The sequence below is a fragment of the Ascidiella aspersa genome, chromosome 2 (assembly GCF_963924565.1).
Source record: "Ascidiella aspersa chromosome 2, kaAscAspe10.2, whole genome shotgun sequence".
Classification (NCBI taxonomy): Eukaryota; Metazoa; Chordata; class Ascidiacea; order Phlebobranchia; family Ascidiidae; genus Ascidiella; species Ascidiella aspersa.
In genome coordinates this window covers 15,598,719-15,622,461 of record NC_139448.1, presented here as the reverse complement: position 1 = coordinate 15,622,461, position 23,743 = coordinate 15,598,719, and the positions used below count along the sequence as shown (strand labels likewise).

The following is a 23,743-nucleotide window of genomic DNA, read 5'->3' as shown; positions in this document are numbered from 1 at the left end:
TCAGGCTGCAAATCTTTGATAGGTTATATGCTTTCATCAGTGAACTGAACTAGTCGATATAAATTAGGTGACGCAATTTATTTCTTTTTTTTAGTTTTCTGACCTGAAGTAAACAGATAACTTTTTGTAAATGTCATTGTTTTTATCGAAATTTTTTTCAGAAACGTGAGGCCAAGCACGTCACTCCCAACTTCATGTGAAATTTTATTTTTTATTTTAAGCACACTGCGGCAATTTCTAGGAATTGTCGTTCGACAGTTTAATCCAGACTTCAGACTTCTAAGTCTACGGCAGGCTGCGTAATTGTATTGTAAACGTTTGTGAATGAAACTTTTATCCCTAATGTTTACCCAAAGATACGCACATTGTCACCCATAATGATTCTAAATATTGACTCAAGTACCGGTTATGAATGCTTTCGCTCAGAATTGAGTATGAAGGTTTTCAATTCAACACATGTTCAGATAATTTTTAGGAGATTTATCAGTTATTAGTAGATATTGTGGAGTGCTTTTCTGTATTTTTAGAACAAGTTTAAGATATTTTTACTAAGACAATGTTATCAGCTTTCGATTGAAGTATTTCGACGACTAGCGTAGAACAAGGTTATACGAATGTGTTTGTGACATTTTTGTTTTTATACTACCGGTAATAATATTTTTAGTAGATTTACTTCTATAATATAGTAAAAGAGAGAATTTATTCTCTGTGTGTGTAAAAAGCCTATCAGATTCGTAAATACGTATTTTTAATTTTTTGCTGTTTTTAAGTTGGGGAATGGGTAAATTGTATGTTGAAAAAATGAGTTATTGACCCTTGTTATCAGTTACTAAACTTAAAAAAATTTTTTTTTTGATTTGTTTGGCTGTTACCAAATCATTTAATGTAAAGCATTACGAAACCGACTCAACAATGGAAAGGCAATCACCAAACTGGTGCATATTTTCGAAACTTCTTTTTCGATTCGAGTAAACAACAAACATCGAAACCAGAATGTCACACAAGAAAGTACGAATTGGGGATTTATCGTCAATCGATCCACAACGAAAAAGAAAAGAGCAAAAGATAACCGAGGCACTACCGTTCGATATCCACGCCAACAGGATTCACGCAATTCGCAGCTCTGTCCATCAGACAGAGAACACACTTAACAGCAACTTGTCTCTGCCCGACTTGAGACGTATTGATCACCATGATGTTTGCGACCCAACGCTTAATCGCAACACTGGCCGAGAGGAACCGAAACGTCAAAACAAAGCGTCATATGAGGCCATTTCTGCGAGTTTTGCGGAATCCACCTACGTGAGGTTTGAAGAGCCGGATTTCCCGAAGGCCGTGCGCTTTTACCAGCCTCCGAACGAGCCCCAAAAGCCCACGGTCAGGCATTTCGAACAGGAATCTGATAGAAAACCACATACAAAGCGCAGATCGCGCAGCGAGTCGCCAGGTCGGGCCTTAAACAGACTGCAGCGGTTGAATGTCGGAAACTTAAAATCCGCATCAGAGATCGTTTTTTCAGGCACGCAGCTCACTCGTAGCAGGCCGAGGCGGAGAAAGTCGTTAGCTGCTGCCGATGTAACTTACGGCACCGCTCGTCCCCAAACCTTTCCGCCTAAAATGACGAGTTATGTGACCGAGAGCAACGGTGTAACGCAAGAGTACGTGTTTCCAGTTCGAGAAAACAGATGCGTTCAAAATGTAACCGAAGACGCAGCAACGCTTGTCGCAGAGAGGACAGTTGCCGGTTTAGGCTTAAAGGGCGGCTATAATCCTGTCGGGAATTTTACGGTGCTTGAGGAGGAGCGTGAACCGGAAAATATTTCGACCCATAGGGTCGCGGGAGATTTAACTAGCCACAGTTCTGTTAAACCAAGACAAGAAGAAGAAGAAGATACGAAGCTTGACTTCCAATTAGCTGCCAATAGCAGCGGCAATAGCAGCAGCGGCAATAGCAGCAGCGGCAATAGCAGCAGCGGCGTTCAGCAGAACTTTAGGTCAGTCAAAAGCGCAGCAAGGATTTCGTCTTCGGCACCATCGTCGCCTACATTTGTACGACAGCAAAAAGCAAACGCACCGCAACAGATCGCTGAGCGCTTGGTGTCATCGAATCCCTGTACGAGAAACGGCAGTCCGGTGCATTTGAAAGGTTGCCCTAACGGAGGTTCGGCGGACAGCCCAAAAAGCATCGCTTGCCTCGTATCCACCTCGGCCAGTCTTCAGGTGATTTCTGTAGGACGCTGTATTTCTAGAGTTTTGCCGCTATTCCTGTATTACATATATTCCGGATTTGGAGTGGTAGCTGATGCCGCATAAGTTTTGTTGGCCTAACTAATTATGCGTTTTAAGATAAACAAATGATCGCGGTAAGGTTTAAAGTCGTTGGTGGGCTTGGTCTTTGCATTAAGTTATTTGTCTACAAGTTTTGCAAATAACCCATGTAGAACTATATATCAAAATTCAAACGACTGGACTGCTTTACCAAACATAAGTGGTTTAAAACCTCATTAATTATTAAGTTGCCTTGTTCTTTGTGCAATTTTGCCGACACTGTTAACGGTGTATGTGATTAACTGAATAATTGTCAACGCCGATCGCCGTACTCAACAAAACGCAGTAAGGTTTATTGTTTCCTTTTAATTGGACTTAAAGCAGTTAATTTTTTTAGGCTCGATTATTTTAAAACACATTTTTTAGACGTTAATTAAAACCATTGTGTTAAACATTTACGTGGTTGTTAATAACATCCTAAGAAAATTCGTTTTTAGATAAACGGCATGTTACACCTACATCCAAGAACTTGTTTTTATAAAGTTAATCCACGGAAACTTGCCACCGTCACCACCTAATTACAGTTCGAAAACGCTTCGTTGGCTTTGGTGGGCTCGAAAGATTCCAAATGGGTTATGGGTGGCATTCCTATGGCCACCTATTTGTTAACCCCTCTCCTTCCCCACTTAAAACCGAGTGCACGGTTATATAGTCTTGGCAACAACGGTTGTCGGTCGCGCTTTGTTGGTAATGTTTGTATACAAAATCCAAGAAGGTGTCAGTTGTCCGGTCGTTCAGATACGGTGATAGCGATATAATCGTACAACAGGCAAGAACGGAATAGCGGCGAAGTTCATGGGCAAGATATCTTATGATAAGTGGTATAAGGGCACAACTGTCAAAAAATGGTACAAAACGACATTATTTTACTAATTTAAAAATGATAAGCCAACTTTGTCGTGTAATGTGTAAACGTCTACTCATATTTCTGAGCTTAATCGGTTCGACGATTAAATGTGGTATTAGGTAAACAACGCTTTTCTAAACTCTCATTTACAGTTTTTTAGGCATCCAGTGAATTATGTACGTCGTCGCGGAGTGTCATGCATAAAACATAATTCAGTAAGTTAATGGAAGCAGATATCAGAAGTCGTTCAGATAGTTAGGGCTGGTTTGGGACGCAACAGAAAAAACTGAATAACAAGTTTTCTATACTAGGCCTAACATCAGTCTCTTTCGGAAAAATCTTGATTTTACTTAAATATAACTTGTAGTCTGACTTACTGTTTTAATACCTCGATTTGATAGCTATGTCTTTTATATAACCTACATTGAAAATAATCAATGCCCTCGTATATTCTATTTTATAAAGATGTCTCTTCTAATTCGTTCACAAGATGATGTTTTATATCAACCAGCAAGTCTTGAACACGTAAGTAATGGCTAACTACCACCCGAATTGGGCTATTGTTTTAAATTAACGTCGAAACTTGTCAATTTTATTTTATTATTTGTCTTGTAAAAGTGTTCTGCAATTCGAAAAACTTTATAAATTAAACATAAACGTTAAAGAAGTCGACATTCTGATTTAAACTGATAACTTTGATTCAACATCTTACCACGTACGTTTTCAACTTAAACCAGAGTGAACTATAGCTATTACTGTTTAAATTATTAAAAAGAGTCAGTTTTTATAAAATGCCATAAATTAGCTTATCTCTTTCATTCCTAGAGTGTAGTAGGCCTATAATAATCAGCAAAATTTATAAACTACTTTGTTTGTATAGGAAATGGAAACCAAAAATTCCCCAACGGGTACAACAGGCCCGAAAACCAATTGCAACGTTTTGACTCCTGAAAAAAGATTGGTGGAAAATCCTAAATGCTGTGGTCAGACTTTGATTTTTATTTTTTATTCAAGCCGATCACAGTCACATTATTTGCTTATTTCGGAATGTATGGGCATTGTCGAAAATTATCTGTATGTGATATATTCTACGTTTTACTACAACCTCCAACCATTATGCTCCAAAATTAAATTAACATTTGTCAAATTTACAATTCGAACTTTTTGATACGTCGTGATTGAAAATATAGCTGTTTTAATATGCACTTGATAATAATAGCACTTTTACAAATATTTAAGTTTGTACTATTACTTGTTTTTTGCAGAGTCGTCGGTTTCGGCAGTTAAGGTACGTTATACACAGAAGTAATTGCATGTGGGAGACCCACTTGAACTTCAGTTCCACCCACTCTGCTAATAAGTAAATTACTTTGCAGACCTAACCAATTATACGACCCCCAACGTCAATTTGAAGTTATATGTTAATGTGGAATCTAGGTGAAATTAGGGTTAGGCCTACCACCATGCGTTTAGCTTTTTGGAATGACAAAAGTGACCAAAAACGTGTGAAAATTTTTTTTTTTTTTTTTAAAAACACTGACTTCGGTGCACGTAATGTAAGTCATATAATGCAGCAACGCCGTGTACTGTATTGGCTATTGCAATGAAATGTTTTTTCTGTGTTTAGTTGATGTAAAAGTGTGAAAGGTCATTGAACGTTTTTCAAAAGTTATTTTTAGAAAGAAATTCAAGTTTAGTTTAAGGTCATGTAAGGCAAACAAAACAAAACGTTAATTTCCATGCAATATGTTTTTTATGTTGACCCAAAATGCTGCTTATCTTACAACGTTATGCTTATTAAAAGTTTGGCTAACGTTTAACTCTTATTAGTTCACCGGGTTTTGCTTAGTACAGCTGCAACACATAATGTGTTTATACTGTTCTACTGTTCGAGCATAATACATTGTCAAGAGACCTGCAAATATGCACTTTAATCAAGGTCAACTCCCCACCTAGAAGAAAAATACAACAACAAATTACGAAACAACCTTAACTACTGGCTTCATCGTACAAAATAAAATTTTATGAACGGCTTTTCCAAATAAATAACCAATGTGTGTCGGTGTGATTGTTTATATTTAACTGTAGCCTCGTTCGTGACGCGCAGTTGCCTACCTATGTGTGGACGACAGTGGACGTAATTACTAACCTTTCTCTTGCGCACAGAAATTCTCACAGCGGGAGAGCTCCACACAGCCTCACCAACGCCGACGTCAAATGCCAGCAGCGAATTCAAGTTTCGCGCGGTGGGTAAAAGAAATATCGATACGTATGTTAGTGTTTTTTTCTGCTTGCAAGAGAGAGCGGCAATAATCGCACGACAGCAGCGATGTCTTCATGCGGTTGAAACCGCTTCGCAAAGGCATCAAGTTGCCAGTCGTTGGTATTTGTCTGTCAGTGGGTGAGGACTACAAACGTTTTCAGTTATGTACGAGCGGTAAACGTTGACAGTTTTTCACTAACTTAAAAAGTTCTCATGAAAGCTGTTTATTTGTTTAAGCTTGGTATGTAAAAGAGGTTATTAGTGCAGTTTGGCTGTGGATTTTCCGGCACATTTCCAAAGGATCAGCATAAAGCGAGCACGAAATCGTTTAGTCGTAGTACCCGACTTAACGTTGAGCCCACCAAACTGGCAGTTGTGAGTAAGGGTTATTTCTCCGACAACAAACATTGCGCTGCAAGTTATTTGTCCTGAAAATTTGCTTTGTTTACGTCCTGGCGCTCCTAGTCAGACGGACGACTGTACGCTTGGTGACTTTTGTGCGAGGTAATGATTTTCCTTCAACGTTTGAAAGCGGTGTTACTGGTTGGCATCACCACAAAAAACATCTAGTCGCATTAGAAAGGATCACGCGACGGATCACGCCTTATTTTCATTTTAAACTTTGGTGGCGATTTATTATACTTTATCCCATCTCGCGAGAGATATTGACACTACCGTGCATTATTGCATCAGCGCTGTAAGCTGCGTCAGTTGGGTTCGAGCTAGTCAGATCAACTGACAAACTCTTATTATCAGTTAGAGGTGCTTTACATATCGATTCGCGATCGAATTGATTATATATTGCACCGTTGTTCGCCATTAGTCATTCAATGTGTTACGTCAGTCGTGGGTTCTTGACTACATATCAACGGTTGTGTCGCGTTTAGAAACCGTTATAAGTATATAGTACAGTGGTTCTCAAACTTGGGCCGCGGCATACACGTGAGGTTCAAAAGATTATTTAGTGTGCTCGTGTACACTTCTGTTAATTTAGAAAACAACCTATTTTGAAATACAAATACGTTTGCAAGAAAGCATGCTAAACTTTAATGCCCACTACTCTTTAAAAACTTTGGAGCATAAGGGTTGGAGGTTTTAGTAAGGCGTAATAAGAATATCAAATCCCATACAGAAGTAGGTATCTTTTTGACGTTTCAAATACCTCGTTTTCAACATTAAAAAGTTATTCAAAACGTCCAAAATGACACCCACTTCTGTTTTGGCTTCAGTATTTGATATTCTGATTACGTCATTAAAAACTGTTACTATTAAAGCTTTTTTCTACTGTCTTTTTATTTGTTTGCTGTGCCGCAATCTAAAAAAGTTTGAGGGCCACTGATCTAATACAGTAGGTTGTGAGGTTGAGCTATTGCATTGATTTTAATACATATTCAAAGGTAAATTGTTGTTTAATAGTCAAAAAAGTGCAGGTAAGATTGCAGACAAAACCAAGCTGCTCTTAATGGGTGTTATACACGACCTTGTAAATGACATTTAGTCCGTGTTTCTAATTTGAGATTAAATTTTAAGTTGTCCGGTGCACTGAGCCCGTACGCTTTCGACCCTGTAATGATGCTTGTATTTGACGGGTCAACCAATTTTTTGCCGGTATGTATTAGCAACAGGGCGACATCATTAGCGTTGCACAGGGCAGGGAAACTTAACTGCGTTGGAAAAAATATATTTGAAAAATTACTAAAAGCGTTTTATGTGCCTAAAATTTACATAGAAAACCTCTGGTAAACCTTTATTTCAGGAGTCGTAATAGTGTGTCGTTTATGCAAGGATCATCTAAACTAAACACTATGACACAAGGTCAGTAATAGATTTTTAGTTTAGTTGCCGACACGTTAGTGACTTAATGCAAAATAATTTAATATGAGCGGAGCACGTGCGTATGTTAACAGATTATAATCGAGTTGCCATGTAATTCTGCAAGTTAAAAACAACGAGCAAAGATTGAAAAACTGTGCAAAGGAACCGCATGCGGCTCTCTGACATAATTTTTGTGGTTGATTAGGCTGAAAAGTATTTACCACCTTTATAGAGAGACGATATCTTATTAAAAAACAGTATTGCTATTTCGTAGTCCCATTTTGATCCTTGTTTCCTGCGTCATGGGACATTGCAGAGTGATTGCTTGAAATTACCAAACAAGAATAATGTTTAGCTGTTAGAATGGTTTCGAAAGGCATTGGGTAAACCCTAAAAATATCCAACATTTGAGAGTTGTGAACATGTTTTTAAAAACCCTTAGTGTTATGGGTCCTGCAACAGGTTATCCCCACGTGCTCTGGCGTGTTTGTCCACCCCAGTACTGCTCATCATTAAACTACTGAACTTGAAATATTGCTCACGAGCTTTAAAGTTCGCCCACCCCTGATATATAGTATAATAACAAACCAAACCTAATTACACTTAAATTTAAACCAACTAAATAATTCGTAGATTCAATCTTATGTAATATTGTGCCGGTTTCTTAATGGAAAGAAAAGTGTGTTATCAATAACTGAGCAATTTCACGACCTATGGAAAACTGAAATATAGTGGCACCGGCGATTTGGAAATCCGGCGTTGAACCGTTACTCGCAGCAGCAGCGAAAATGAAACTCTCGTGGAACCGCCAGAAAAGGCCTCTAAAGCACTCCGTGTCACTGCCGACTGGAAGTAAGGACCTCCCACCCTACGAGATACAGCCGCCGGTGCCGCGCAGCCGAACATCGATCGCCGCGGTCCCGGAAGAGAGCGTCCTCATCGAGTCTTGCTTTCGCTTTACCCCATCTCCCATCAGCGAGTCGACTCTCGATTCGAGCGACGAAAGCGACGACGGAGTGGCACCGCTCTGGCACTCCCGGACCTTTGTGAGCACCGTGCGGCGCTACACGCGCAGTTTGTCCGGTGGTAGCGCCGGAAGTGCGCCCGGCGCCGAAGACCCAACCCAGTACCGGGCTTCCCCGCGCACCCCAAGCCCGGTCGGGCATGTCGAGAAGCTGCCGCTGAGAAAGACGCGCAGCGAATCCTCGTCGGCCTTATTGTCCGGGCCACGGTTGGTTAATTGTGTTTGCAAAACAACGCGATCGCGTATAGGCAGCGTGTTTATCGAATGGAATCGAACGGCATGCGCGGCCGCTCCCCGAGATTAGTTTTCCCCGACACGGCTCAGATTCACCAGTTAACCGACCAGTTAAAATAAATTGTTTTTAAAAGGGGAGTATACGAGCTTGCCTCAGATCGACATCGTACAATAGAAGTTAAACATTTGAAAGAGCTTTTCCCTACTAAGCCCGCTACGGCGCTACGTGTTGGTCCCTACTCGTTAACGTGTGGTATTTTGTGCCATTCTTCTTTTATGTGCCACCAATTTAGTGCGTGTTCAGAAGACTTTAATATAAATGCGACTGATGTTGTGTTGATGTGTTAAAGAGCAACGTAGCGGCGCAAATGACTCACTCCTTGGCGTGCTCTAATGAAACTGCTGACTCGTTCGGAACCCGGTCGCGAATGCAACACGATACGCCAGTGTTGGCAATTTCGCTTGCGGTTGGCAGACACTTAACGAATGACAAATTTTGTGTCGTTTGCTGTTGAAAAATGACATTTACATGTTCGACTTTCACGAGTGTTTGCAAACTTTGGTGGAGCGAAAACGCTTCAAAAATCTGAACGTTTCCTTGGTTTATGTTTCGGAAATATGCTTTTGACCTTCGCTTGTATGCGTTTACAGTGGGAGTTATTTTATGTGTAATTCCACTATCGTTTGGCTCATTGTTGGTTTTCATTTGACAAAGATAGTAAGTGCTTGTCTATATGCAATACTGTCAACCAACCATAATAATTTTAGGCACAGATAGGTGGTTTTCGAAAATTTACCAAAAATACGGCAATGTTTCTATTTGCTGCGATCAGCAATAGTGGGTACATTTTCTCAAGTGTAGGTACGATACCAGCAGATCACTCATGTGTATAATACAGTATAAACATTTGTTATTAAAAAAATCTGCAAATTTGTTTTTTTTATCAAATAAAGTAATACAAATATTTTTTTCACGAAAAAGGTTTTTGTTATGGGACTTTACTTTTTACGGCTATTGCTGTATTACTTAATTCAAACATCTGGGCCGGAAATAGGTTGATTAAGTGTTGTTTATATTTAGAAGCCTGTAATAAATTGTTTGGTCGAGATGTATAGGTTAATCGAACCGCGTACATGAAAAGTATGACCCTTTCCGTTTATGTATGTAACTCCTTTTCCCTGGTATTGTTAATGCCTGTCTTGGTTTGTTAACGAACCATTTTCTCAAAACCTAAAACACACCATACCTTGAATCTAATAATGACGTTCGCTCGGGCCATACCCATGCCGAATTCTCGGGAAGGCGTGTAACCTGATAATGGCGTAAATCAAAGATATATCAAATTGGCCCGCTCTCTAGTCGTATTTATATGCTTTTGTTGTCAGTATGAGTCATTCCGCTTTCTAAGGTACTTAGGCACAAAATGTTAAACTCAAAGTTAGCCGTATTTCTTAAAACAAATCAGCGATGGCATTCGACACCTGAAAGGTATATTTTAGGGCAACTTCTTGCCACTATAATAATGTCAGAAAAGAAACCTAGTAAATTTGCTGCAGGGGCACGTTTATTCGTTGGGGTTAAAAGTGTTTTTAGATTGTTTTTTTTGGACGGCGTAAAAGCTTTCATCGTCGCAAATTATAGATTCCTATTCCTGTAACATGTTTGAAAACCTTTACTAATATTATTTGCTTCGTATCGTAAAATATTTTGTAATAAGAGTTTGGCCAATCGCAAACCACAAAAAACGATTTTACACTTTTGCAAGAAAATGGATATGTGCTCTCACGATTTGCTGTGAGTTAGGCTATAATTCTAATTTTATAGGACTCTTGTCTTTATTTTGTTCGAAATTAAACCCAGAACACGTCAAAACATATTTGTTGTGATTAGCACAATACTGATTTGCGCTTGTATAGGCTTATCAAAATATGTTTGGCCTGAAGGTTTTGCTTATCTCTATAGGCCTACGCTACCTGGTTCATTATCAAATCCTAAATTAGCCTATAAAACACCTCACCTTTTTGTGCTAGTTTGCGTTTCGAAGGAAAAAAGAAATATTGTTTACTTTATGTGATGTTTTAATAAGCAGACATAAAATGGTTTGCATAAAAAATATTTTCTTTTGGTCGTTTTTAGAGATGACAGAAGCCAAGTTTGGGAAAAACGATCGCCAACCAGAAGATGCTCAGAGACTGTTATTAACAATTTTCGCAAGGATACAAGCCCAAGGTAAGACATGAGATAAACTAGAACAAAACGGTATATGTGTGTCGAAAAAATACATTTTTAACACATGGAAAACCAAGTTGCTACATTATAAAATATGAGGATATCTTTATTACTTACACTTTACAACTAATAGATTTATCTTAAGATTGTGGCGTGATGTCTTTTAGTGTGAGTTAGTGGTTTTAAGAAAAAGTGACGTAAAAATGGTTTAGCCAACCATTTTGCTCGTTTTTAAACATGTTTCCGATTTTTGTTAACAGCGTATTTACAACTGTTAGCGGATCTCAATTTTACCAAATGAACTAACATAGTTTCGACTGATAGCCGTTATTGCTTGTAGGCACATTTTAGAACTAAAACACACTTACACACCTACACGCATCTATTGTCATTGTTGTCACAAACTGTTATTTTTATGTAAAAACATGTTTAAAACCGAGTTTTTCGTTTTAGACGAAGGTTTAATTCACGAACGGACAATAGCACCAATGAACCAATTAGGCCAACAGCTAGAAGGGCAGCCGTTGTTTCAACTCTTCCAGGTGAAACATTTATATTAAATTGCACCAAGTTTTATATTGCCTTAAGCACTCTGATTTGTAGAAATGTCTTCTGGTTTAGATATGGATTTACCACATATCGCCTCGTCTTATCCTGACAATCATTGTTTGTTTGCTGTAATAGATTTACCCTTATTTTTCATGCTTAAGATTCTGATCTGTCCTGCTTGTCGGATACCATCGCGAATATGCAGAGAAATCAACCTGTCGGCCCGGGTGCAGGTATTTGTTTGCGCGTGTCCGCAGAATTAACATCGCATTAATAAACTCGGCCACACTTCTCTACAAAGATCTATTGTCCTTAAAAATTGTTTAACTATACTAACATTCGTTAAATTAAAATGCCAGTAACACTCGTAAAATGAAATTTTACATCCTAAAAAATTGCGCATTAATACTTTAATCTTGTTTTTAAGCCATAATTTAGCAAATTATTAAACTGAAACAAAAAAATCTGTGCCATAACCTCTTTTAATCTAAAATCTTCCTATTTTTTAGATATGAAGCGATCGCGCTGGCACTTTTTCAAGGTAAGGGTATTTGTTTTATTTTGCTTCTATTAACTATTAACACAGTTTATTTGTCAATATTAAAAAAAGTTTTGTCGTGAGTGTATCTTTTCTCATTGGTTTTAGCAAAAGAAAAATTGTTTTACATAAGGAGAATAATAAGGAATGCAGACGTCGCGTGGAATATGGTTAATGTAAATTTATACCAGCGTTGTTGCAGGCCAATGACGAATCAAATTTTCTCTGACGCGTTTCACGGTTTGGATTACAGACTACAACTACAACTGGATTCCGCCTGATACTTTTAGATGTGAATGTTGCTACAAGGCCAAATATTTATGTTTTTATCATTTTCGCTTTACTTCACTTTGGCATTGTCGTATTCCGGATTGTTAGCATATTAGATTTCGTTACCATAGGTTAATTCGATGCGTTTTTAACGATAGGATTGTCACATTTTATAGTTTCCCTTGTAAAATGTGCCATTTGTTAACCTCACATACGTGAACCTCCACGTAACACACCTACGCAATTATCTACGTATTCTTAGGCCCGGGACAAGGGAGAGATGAAGCTAAGTGAGGTTTTACTGAGGTGGAAGTCAAAAGGTCCGGATCGTTCTCTAACGAACATATTACACGAGCTCGAGTCTTGCAAGGTAAACTGCTTCACGGTATCTCATATACATTCACGCTTCACGCATTTTTGCTGTTGTCTGACTCTATAAAAGAAATTGGACTAACGTTTTATTTAAATTAAAGCACAATCACATTCGAATTTTATGATAGTAACTTTGTAGGGTCGTCGTTTTTATGTCTAAAACTGTAACATATTGGGTAACATTTAATGTAGATGGCCTCTGTTTGCCTCGTGTGTGAATGAGTAACATGAAATCTGTAATATACAAGGATAAAACTCTTTGTAATATACAAGGATAAACATTTATTGTATATTAAAAACCTTTGATGTTGCTCCATTAAAGACACCCAAATATTTAAAAATAACCTTTTTGAACCTCGCACTTTTCTACATGTTTTGGTTCGCAGGAAAATATATTGCTTTTTACACGATAACATGGCAGCCAGACACACGTGCAAAGACACACGTACAAGCATTAAAGTAATTAAGATTGCACAACAAACATAGTTGATACCCATAACATCACGTAGAACATGGGTTCATAAATTTAAAGGGGCTTCCGAGCTGGTTATTATTACTGTAAATGAAGTACCATGTAAAACCTATGCAAGTTATGCTTTTGCCTTATGTTTGCTGTAACATAAATCTATTATAAATTTTTTTAAGAGAAATCTATTTATATAAACAAGTAAAAGTTTGGTTGCATCGGCAGTGTATCCTATTAAACGTACATAATGTGCGTAACATCAACAGACAATACACAATTGATTAAATTAATTTAATCATTGGTGATGAGCAAGAATCAAATAGCCGTCAATCTGTCGTGAACCCCGCTGCACTTTCTACGACGCTCGACAATGTCAAAAAGTTAGCAACACTAACAACTCTGTTTCTGTAATCAGGGATCGAACCGGTTGCATCACAACCATCAAAATCCCGCCGAATTTCGAAATGTCAGCATAAAGGGAAGCAGCAGTTTAATGGACGGCAGTTCGATGTTCTCCTCCAGAGAGAGAAGACGTCAGGACGCTGTCTGGGAGCTCTTCACTTCTGAGAGAACTTACCTCGCCAACCATCTGTTAGTGTTGCAGCAGGTTAGTTAAGTTGAGCCATTGTTCGGAATGCAATCTGAAAATTGAGTATAGGATAGTGCAGTGCATTGTCAAACTCGATCTTATGCCAATTCGGTAGGGCTGTCAAAAAGTTTAACTAGCACAAAAAACAATGTTATATCCGAAACTGTTAAAATTTCTCTTTCATGGAAGGAAAGACTTTTTAAGCATCCAATTATCAAAGTGTGCTTTACAAAAAATCTCACTCTATGTTTGATTTTCATGGAAATTGAATTGCTGTTTAACTTTTTTTCATAACAGTATATAGGTGCCCCTAACCACGTTATAAAAATATAAAAAACGCAAACACAGATTAAAAAGCGAACAAACTAGTCAAAATGCTTTAACTTCGCAATAGTAAAAATAATTTTTTTTGGAATGTTTCGCTCCATTTTGTGAAGTTAACTCCATTCATTATAGATAGTGCTCGCGAAAAGCGAAAAAAAAACTTGCACTGTGATGTTTATTAAACAAATGTTGTAAACCGCTGTAAGCTGGCACACCGGTGGAGGAGCGCTGGACTGGCGTGTGATCCCCATGACGATAGACTTTATCCCCATGACTGAAATGCTACACCAGAAAACAAGAATAGTTTCGCACGAATCACTTGAAAAATCATACAAGGTTTTTTTAAAGCAGAGGATATATATGATGTTCGGAAAACGGATCATAAGTCGACTTATTGGTTTAAACAAATTGAATTATAACTTTTAGCGAAACAAAATACTTTTCCAAAAATGACTCATTTTCTTTCAAAGTGACGAGGAAACATACAGTATCGCTTATTCCTTTTAGAAGCAAACTACCATTTATCGCGTATATGTTATACTGGCAGGTGTTTATGGAGCCCCTTCAAGTGCTACAATGCGATGGTTATCTTCTTTCGGTCGACGTTCGTTCTATCTTCGCGAATCTCGAGGAAGTGTGTAAGGTATGCGTTTTTTAGATGCTAACGAAAGTTTGGTACAACATTAGGTCTACAATATTCCAGAGCGCATTGTACTACATCGATGTTTTGCCACTCAAACGCGCAGCGTGCATTAATGTTTGTTAGACCATGACCTTCACTGTATAGTCGCGTGTGCCCGGCATTGTCGGATAAAAGTATGTTACGGGACAATAATTGTGGAATATTAAAAAATAAGCCTCGTGAGTAGTGGAGGGTGTGATGACTAAACTTACATATTGTCTTGATGTTGGCTGTATATAACACATAAAAGAACACCATGTAATATATTTATATAGCCAGTATAAATATTCTCCAGTTTACACAAAAATATCAAATACGCAAAGATTTTTATGAAAATATTGTAGGAGCTTTGATAAATATCGATTGGGACATTTTTTAAAGTTTGATAAACCCTCAAAAACATAGCAACATTTGTTTGGTATTTTATTAAGTTAAATAAATATAAATATAGTTGCTTTTTATCAGGTCAGTCTTGACTTCTGCCGAGCCTTATTGGATGTGGTCGGAGATAATCGATCTTCCAACTTTGGATGTGCGGACTCAATTGTTAACGTCTTTGAAACCGTGAGTGTCTCGGGACTATCTTAATAAATTACTTTTAAAAGGATTATTCTATTTGTTCCGCTTCAAGAAAAGAGGTTAACCTGGGAGGGTAGCACAGGGACGTTAAATTTCCAGCTTCCACATGTTTTTTCACTTTCAATCAATTTAGATGGTATACAAATAAATTTAAAATAGAGGTTTAAGAGTTGTTGTTGTTGTTGGGATCAAATTATGACCGTTGCGTCGAGTGTGACGCCAGAAAACAATTTCCTTTATATCGACGCAGAACCAGTGGGTCGGCAACATTTTTGTGAAAAAAGGGTTTTCTTATATGACAGTGCACCGCAACTCGAGTGTCGCATGTGGTTCGTTAATATTATTTCGTTCACATTTCTAAGGTTTCTATGACCTGGGGCTATATGCTACTGTAAGGCCCAATAACTTCTTATTAAATTAATTCAGCTATGGCGCCAGCAGTGTTGTAAATAAGCATTTTTGAAATGACATAAGACCAAGTCAAGTCATTTGTGAAATAAGTCAATGTGAAGTCTTATCAAAAAATAGCAAGTCAAGTCCAAGTCAAGTCAATAGTAGAGCAAGTCATTTCCAAGTCAAACCACTAATATAATAATAAACTGGCAAACCATTAAAATCGTCCGAATGCGAGCAATAATTGAACTAAAAATAACAAAAAAACAACATTGTAGCAATCCAATGGTTTTACGTGCAAATACTTGAGTCAAATCAAGTCATTTTACCCTAAAAGACTTAAGTCAAGTCAAGTCATTTAACTTAAGTCATCACAACACTGGGCGCCAGTACGTTACAGCGTGCCGTCATAATTCAAGTAATATTAAGCATCGTCGAACGAACGGCGATATGTAATCAGGCAACTGAAGTTAAATAAAACTTTTGCGTTTATTTGGTTTTATGCGGCAAAAACGTTTACCTTAGGTTATACAGAAAAAACAATTCGACACGTAAAACGATTACTGACTTTATAGCTAAATGGCTGCACCGTACCAACGTAATCGAACGACATTGTATTGGGTCTTGCTTAAAAACAGAGTTGGAGATGTTTTACTTACGTTATGGTGGCCATATTGTAAATACCTTATAAATTAGCGCAGATGGCATGAACTACAGATGACAGAACTTGAATTTGTCAAAGGTCTATAATCCACAAAGCGGCAGCTCTAGACTGTCGATGAGGACTCGAAAACTTATTTTTGGCCGCGGGCCAAATCAATCCCACTAAAATGGCAATACTTTCATTGTTGTTAGTTGCAGACAATGCACGGTTAGTTGCAGACAATGCCTTTAGACTGAAAAAGTTTACCTCAAAGCGCAAAAATACCAGAAGTAAAAATAAGTTACATTCACGTATAGTTAAAAGACCAAAAATATTGGGGACTGGCCTTTTGCCCGGTATGTAAATGAGAAAGCAGGCTGGATGACTTTATTGGCACACCACATCCGTCGCACCGGCCGTTGGTTACAGACCCCTGCTATGGATATAGAAAAGATGACAACACGGCACTGAGAATACTCCCTTGAAATAGGAAGGTTCGCCTAAAGGGCGAAAGAGTTGGCAAAAATATACATTGGGGCTACATGGACTTGTGTCACCACAATTATTATTCCAAACAATCGTGTTTTTGAGATTTTGTTATTACCGGAAAAAATATGTACTGTCTGTAAACGTAAATTATGTTGGTTCATTGAAGAATCTTTAAAGTATTGTCTCTGCGTTGTACCTTTAAAGATCGAAATGAGCCTATGTGCTTGGGTGGGCCTGAGCTGCAGTTACATCAGACCCCGCCTTAATCCGACCCTGGAGTCAAGTCAAATAATTTTGAAACTTCGATGGCATTTTATTTGCAACCCTGCGGTGTGAATAAAAATTCGCCTAAATGTAGCCTACGCAATACTGGTGTGCACGTATAATAAATCAGGCTGAGCAAAGGTACTTTTTTGTAAGTAAGGAAGAAACAACGTGATTTTCATTTCTGCCCATGTGTAAAGTGTAGATTTTTGGCTTTAAACAAGTCATGCACATGTTGTTTCGCTTGGCCCACAAACGGATATGAATATAGAGTGTAAAATGAACAGTGTAGTTTTGGCGCAACGTGTTTAGGAAAAGAAGAACGGCGTCCAACACATATATGCGCGTTATTAATTTAGGTCACTCTGCGTGTGCCCATCGTCGGACGCTTTTCATTAATATGTTGGAGCAGAACGACAAAACACAAAGCCACGTATAGGCCTATTATGAGAACGTGCGAAATCTACTGGAGATAGATTTTTTCTTCAGCTTGAAAGTTACTTCCTAGAGTTGAAATTTAGGGCGCTGTAAATGGGTTGAGACTTACAGACCAGAGATCTTCGATCGCGCATATTATATACCCAAAGTGTTTGCCGGGTAAAAGCTAGGGTATACAACTGGCTAAATGAAAACGAAAGGTATATTATTAGGAAGTAGCCAAGCCCCCCTATCATGTATACCTGTTTAACCACTAGAATACAAAACGTTATAAATCTTTGATAACTATTTATATGTTTACACGATTTGGGAAAAAGAGGGGAAAAATCTCCTTCCTAAAGAAGTGTGTGTACCATATGGCATTTTTTGCAAGCTTTCCAACTTAACAAACGATTGGACTATATAAGAAACAGAAGTAATTACCCTACTGTCTGATCAGTATGTAACGTTAATATGTTGACAAAGTTATTCTTAATAATTATTTATATGTTAATAGAGGTATACAACGGCAAAAGGGTTAAGGAGCTTTGTTACAACCAAATGACAAAATCAGGGGGGGGGCAACCTTTTCCTAAAGTCGCGGGCCAAATCATAAACTAAGGAAGGTCACTCCCTTCCAATTTTAACTGACAATTATGTTGATAATAAATGTGTAGTTTTGGTTTTACACGCAGTTCGTACTGTGAATAGAAAGTTATATAGCGTCAACGTGTGCTATAAAATACATAGAGGTGAGCTAAACGTAACATTTTTCAACTTGCAAAACATTTTGTAACTTACAGTTTGGCAGCGTGATGTGTCCACCTTACCAAAGATACTGCACGGGCTACACCAATTCACTTACATACAGACAAGAACTGAAAACGAACGAAGATTATTGCTTTTTTCTCAAGGTGATCATATATTTTGTTTGATTTAAATATATTAAAACAGAGGTAGTTAACCAGGGGGAAAGTTAACTAGGGGGCCCCACTAGGAAAATGTTTGAAGTTTAAAGGGAAATTTGGTATATACAAAAAATCTTTAAAATGAGCGTTCCACTTTGCTTTGTTCGTGTTGCTATATAGTAAGAAGCAATATGTAAGCCGTAATTTTTTGGACACTTTACTTTGCCCAACGCTAAATGTTTAAAGGGTTGAAATTGTTTGTTTAATTTGAGGACAATTTTGTTCGCCCATAACCCCTCAAAAGTTTACAGCGAGCTTCCAACAAGTTCCCGTTCATCAGGTATAAGCATGTGATCTAAGAAATGTGCAAGGGATTTTGGTCCACCCTTAATTGTTCTTTCAGTGGTGTGAGCGTAACCGGCGTTGCCAGCGACTGAAGCTAAACGACTTCCTAGTTGCTCCCATGCAGCATCTAACCAAATACCCGCTTCTTTTGCGGCACATTGCTCAATACACTGATGACAGGTCGCAGAACGCTTCGATAGAAACTACGCTGTTCGCCGTTCAGGAGTCGCTCAGTAAGTGGTTTAATCTACAAACTTGTATGGGGGATTGAGTTTACGCGTACTATTTACTTCAATGTGAAGACGTCCCTTGTAACAAATGGCTTATCACAAACAGCAAGTGCAATATCTACGATGGGGGTAAATACGAAAAATATAATATAAACTCTATATATCGTCTCTGTAAAGTCTGTATGAAAAAGACAAAAGCCCAGAATTAAAAAGAAGCCTATTGATGTTTTGAATTAAGCTACGGATCAAACAACTTGTTGAAATCCATACAAAAACAGGGTACAACATTACATTTGGTGGGAATGGCCTGTTTATCTATTTTTACTGGTGGTTACTGCAAATGTTTGGGAAACAGTTCAGAATTTTACGACAAATCGCGTAGCTAAAAATATTGCTTAAACCAAATATTTTTCTAGAATATCCACGGTAAACCTTTTCCATTAAATGTTTAGCTTATGATAAGACTATTACGACTTTATACTCCGTTTCGACTGGCTGCATTTTCTTTATAGAAGCGCTCGAGGGCAAGGTCACGTGGCTCACACACTTTCAGTTTCTCCAAGACCTCCAGAGCTCCATATCGTGGCCACCTGTGTATGAACTGGACACGAAAACAAGTCTACCCGAAGTAAACATTGTTAATCTAACATTTTATCAAGGATTCGGCATGCAATTGAAATATATACATGGATTGTTTACAAAATATAGACCCTTCTCCCATTTACACAAAATTATTAACAGATTCAGCCTAATCTTTACAACAGGCTAAACGTTTTATTTTTACAATAGCGGTGGATCAACACATCTGATACGGCGCAAGTGACTTTAATAGAGTGTAATATTTAAACCTTAACCACAGACGCTGCGACAATCTTTGTCACAACAACCATGTCGAAATCTCATCGCAAACCCGAAGCGTCAGCTGGTCTTGGATGGTTCGCTTTCGGTTATAGGTCGGTAAAATTGTAGTTAAATTTCCTAATACGTGTTTTGCATGAATATGCTTAACCATATATTGTGACAAAATTGTTACCCTCGCCTTAAAACTGTTAGGCATACAGTGCTGGAAATCCAGCATAACACCATTGTGTGAATCGTAACCAACATTTTTGTCAAGTTTAACAACAAACACACAGTCTTTTTCGCCAATGTAGAATCAAAATTGTCGTTTTTATTTCAGTGTACGACATAAAGTAGGCCTAACCTATACTTTAAAACAGCGTGGTCCAATTAAATCTTGTCGCTGGGGCCATCAGAAGCAATTTTATTTTATATGCCGGGCCAATATGCTGCATAGGCGGTGTTTTTATTTGTGGTGCAAGACATGACGTCATAATTCAAGTAATTTGTTTTTGAAGGAACTTGTATGCAATTGTTTAACTAAAAGCAAGATTACCGAACGAGGACTAAAAGGTGCATGTAAGAAATATACTTGGCGCATTGGCCATCTATTTTGATACTTGCTCTTTGCTGTCGCCTTACGGCGGTATTGATAACGTTGTTGTCTTCAGAGCAAGGTCGATCCATTGAAATTTACGCACTGTTGTTCGACGACATGATGATTTTAGCCAGGCCAAAAAAAGGAAAGAGGGTAGGTTTAAGATGCTGGGTATTATTTATAACATATGTTGAGATATTTTACTTAATCGAACAGCCTCAAAACATTGATTCGCTAAGCAATAAAGTCAAAACTTCGTTGTAACAATACTCGCAAACTTGAAACACAATTAACCGCTTAATTTAAAAACGGAACAACATCTTACGTTTTTGAATTGTTACTGCTCGAACTGTATTCATTCTTTTTACCCGCTTACCTGTAGCGAACCGCTGAGATTCCGTCCAGTCTTAAGCGTCACCCGGTGCTAAAAGACGGAACACTTTTGACTGTTTATCGCCAGCCGGTGGCGTTGGACCGCTTCATGGTGTATGACGTTGAGACTGAACAGGCATCTTCTATCGGGGCTAAAAACGCCTTTGTGCTGGTCCAAGAGAATCGCTTTCAGCAAATGACAAGTGTCACGATGCTGCAAGCGTCGACCGAAGAAACCAAGGTAAAAAACTTCATCGTATTTTATGCTGAACCAAACTCAACAGCTTTGTCTATATATTAATCTGTTGTATTTAAAGTCGTAACAGGGACTCAAGCTGTTGTACTTTACCTATTAAATTACCTATCAGCATAGATCCACAGAACAATAAAAATTTTTTCTAGGTTATGTTTTACCAAATTATTTGTGCCAATATTATCTGTTTTGTATCAAACACGCGTGCGAGCAGTGTAAGTACAAAGACTAGCCTGCGTGCATAAGGTTTCTCATAGTGACTGAATGTACAATCTGTTCAACTTTACAGCTCCAATCTTTAGTCGCCGCAAAACTTTACGTTTTTTTTAAACTTAAAATGTAGTCTCTACGTTTTAAAAACACCTAATAAAACTGCAAAACGAAATCCTATATGAGAGACAAAACTGACAACTTAAAATCAAAGTTTAGGAGCAAACTATACCCAACCAAACACCAGTTTTATTCTCTCTTGTCCAACTTCCATCATATAACCAGTAGGCTAATGAACTACAAATCAGTGTGCTATGACCAGGGCTGCGGAGTCGGTTAAAAATAACCCAAGTCCAACTCCACAGCCCTGCGGCTTTGACCGATACAATTTTGTGCGCAGGGTATGGGGCCTTTTTAATTACATATCATTATTATACTATGATTATTACTAGGGCGATTATTTTTTGGCCCAAAAAAATGAGAAATTTGGACCTAAAAAATTGAAACTTTGACCTGAAAAAATATTTTTTTGACAAAATTTTGACCTTATAGATATGCATCGATTTAAACAACATATTGTTGTTTGAAGTACTGCATTAATGTCTTGGCGTCGTCAACCACACGTTTTTGATGCTTTGCTGACTACTAACTGTCGAACACAAATCAGTTATATTTCGGGTTTATGCAAAATTCATGAAAATGCTTAGTTAATATTTTTATTATTTCAAAAAGACAAACTACTACTACAAAGAAAAAAAAGACGCTGGTTATAAAAAATCCTTTGTAAATAGTTGAAATACAACATAAAAATAATGTATAACAAGAACCTAGTAGCCTATGTTATTGGAATAGGAAATGGAATAAATAATTGCACCACAAGCTAAAAAATACAGCCACTATTTTTCAAAACATTGCTCAAAATCAGAGACACACAACAGTATAAAGTAAAAACGAAGTTCGAGCTGAACTTAATGCGGTAAACCAGGCCTATGTGGTTAAATCTGCTGGCTCGCGTATATCGTATATTACTTTAGTGAATATTTAATACACTTAAAATGTAATTGAATTTAATTCAAAACTATTTTTTTACTGATAGACAATTTCACAAAGCTCGATATAGTTTTTTTAATTTTATAAGCGATTTATATGTATTTTAACCTATTTTAATTTGAAATAATTTTGACCTAACGTGCAAATTTTGACAAAATTTTGACTTTTTTGGACAAGTCAAAACATAATCGCCATAATTATTACCTTTCTGGATATGTGTAGGCCTATATACAACTTAGAGATGAAAATTAAGCGTACACTAGCCTCAAGGGGTTACGCTTTGACCCCTATCTCGTGACATTTCCCAAAAAAAGATTCCAACGGGTAAATATTAAAACAAGAAAACCCAAAAAATTGTTTACTATTATTCTAAAGCGCATGTGGTTGACTCAACTCGCATCGACGGCAGCCCAATGGATGGAAAAGCACATATACACCCAGCGGGTCGGCGTTGATGACTCGCGGCGGTGTCTCGAATCCAGCAGCTTAGATGTCGTCGACAGCAGCAATGGGAAAGGACAGGCACCTTCAGCAACAGGTGGCCGCGCATTTCGCCGGCAAAATGGCATCGACCGAAATGGAACTTCAATTTCTAGCGACGTGTCTGACAGCAGTAACAACAGCAGCAATTCACTGGCTGATGTGGCAAATGTCGATCGACCCCCGTAGTTTTGCATTATTGTTAACTTGCAGCAATTTTGATTTGTTTTCTTCAAGCGTCCGTTGGGCCGCGATTTTCTTGATTGATTGAAGACAAATGCAAGAATAATAAAAATACTTTAGCAATCGTCGAAAACCCACTTTATAGTGGGCGAACCAATCTTTTATTATTTTTTTCAAAGCAACAATTTTTAATCTTTTCACAAATGTCTCACTATTGTTAGTTTTTGCTTTGTAATAATTTTGCTACACCGCTTACGTTCTCTCTCTTGGCGGTAATCGCATTTGTGCAACGCAGTAAAGTCATGCTGACATACAAGCTTTCCTTTGCGAGAAACTAGGTCAGGTCTTGATTTAATTGCACAAAGGTGCAAATTTCCCAGAGAGAAATGCGCTACTGAGATGTGGTGTCACCTTGTCAGTATTACAATACTTTGTGTTGACACAAATCACGCTGTTTATCATTTGAAACAGCAACGTTATTTTGAATAACGATAACTTTCTAACGTGGGCTACTTAACAAGTATAAAGGCTTGACTATTTATTGTGCAAGGCTTTTAGTCTCTTTAACTGCATAAATACAACATCCCGCCGTCTTCATAACACTTAAGTTAAATTCGTGTTTCCTAAGCTAAAATAGATGGTGGTTTGTTTCCCTTAAAAGTTATTCGCCACCAGTAAAATATTTTAAAAAGGGTATATGACATTAACAGGATGACAGATTTACAGCGTCAGCTGCCTCAGTCGCCTGACTAAAAAGTAGCAAGCAGTTATTTTTTTACCCTTGGGTAACACATACTTTTTGTAGCATTAAAAAACTATAAAAAAAAACTTTAAAACAAGCATAAACATTGGAACATTACAATATTGAAATACAAAAAAACGTTTACACTGTAAATAACCTAATAATAAACGAAACAAACGTTGCATATTACATCACAATACACAAATGCCAAAAGGT

The 23,743-nt window shown here is 37.8% G+C and overlaps 1 protein-coding gene across 1 annotated transcript; it reads left to right on the top strand.

Annotated features, from left to right (window-relative positions):
* The first annotated feature begins 993 nt into the window (after positions 1-993).
* Positions 994-23,095, top strand: LOC146163940 (uncharacterized). Its single transcript, XM_083380635.1, has 20 exons — positions 994-2,220; positions 3,641-3,700; positions 4,056-4,158; positions 4,441-4,463; positions 5,342-5,421; positions 10,649-10,741; positions 11,195-11,283; positions 11,452-11,523; positions 11,800-11,831; positions 12,361-12,468; positions 13,352-13,543; positions 14,397-14,492; positions 14,997-15,095; positions 18,120-18,230; positions 18,628-18,802; positions 19,312-19,427; positions 19,659-19,752; positions 20,311-20,390; positions 20,620-20,850; positions 22,498-23,095. The coding sequence occupies exons 1-20, from the start codon at positions 994-996 to the stop codon at positions 22,789-22,791; spliced, it is 3,375 nt and encodes a 1,124-aa protein (XP_083236761.1). The 3' UTR covers positions 22,792-23,095.
* Positions 23,096-23,743: the final 648 nt, after the last annotated feature.

Excerpts from the sequence above, each read along its gene's own strand:
- LOC146163940 (XM_083380635.1), top strand. The coding sequence starts at position 994 with ATGTCACACAAGAAAGTACGAATTGGGGATTTATCGTCAATCGATCCA. Across the intron at positions 3,701-4,055 it reads AACCAGCAAGTCTTGAACAC|GAAATGGAAACCAAAAATTC; the intron begins GTAAGTAATGGC and ends TTGTTTGTATAG. Across the intron at positions 4,464-5,341 it reads CGTCGGTTTCGGCAGTTAAG|AAATTCTCACAGCGGGAGAG; the intron begins GTACGTTATACA and ends TCTTGCGCACAG.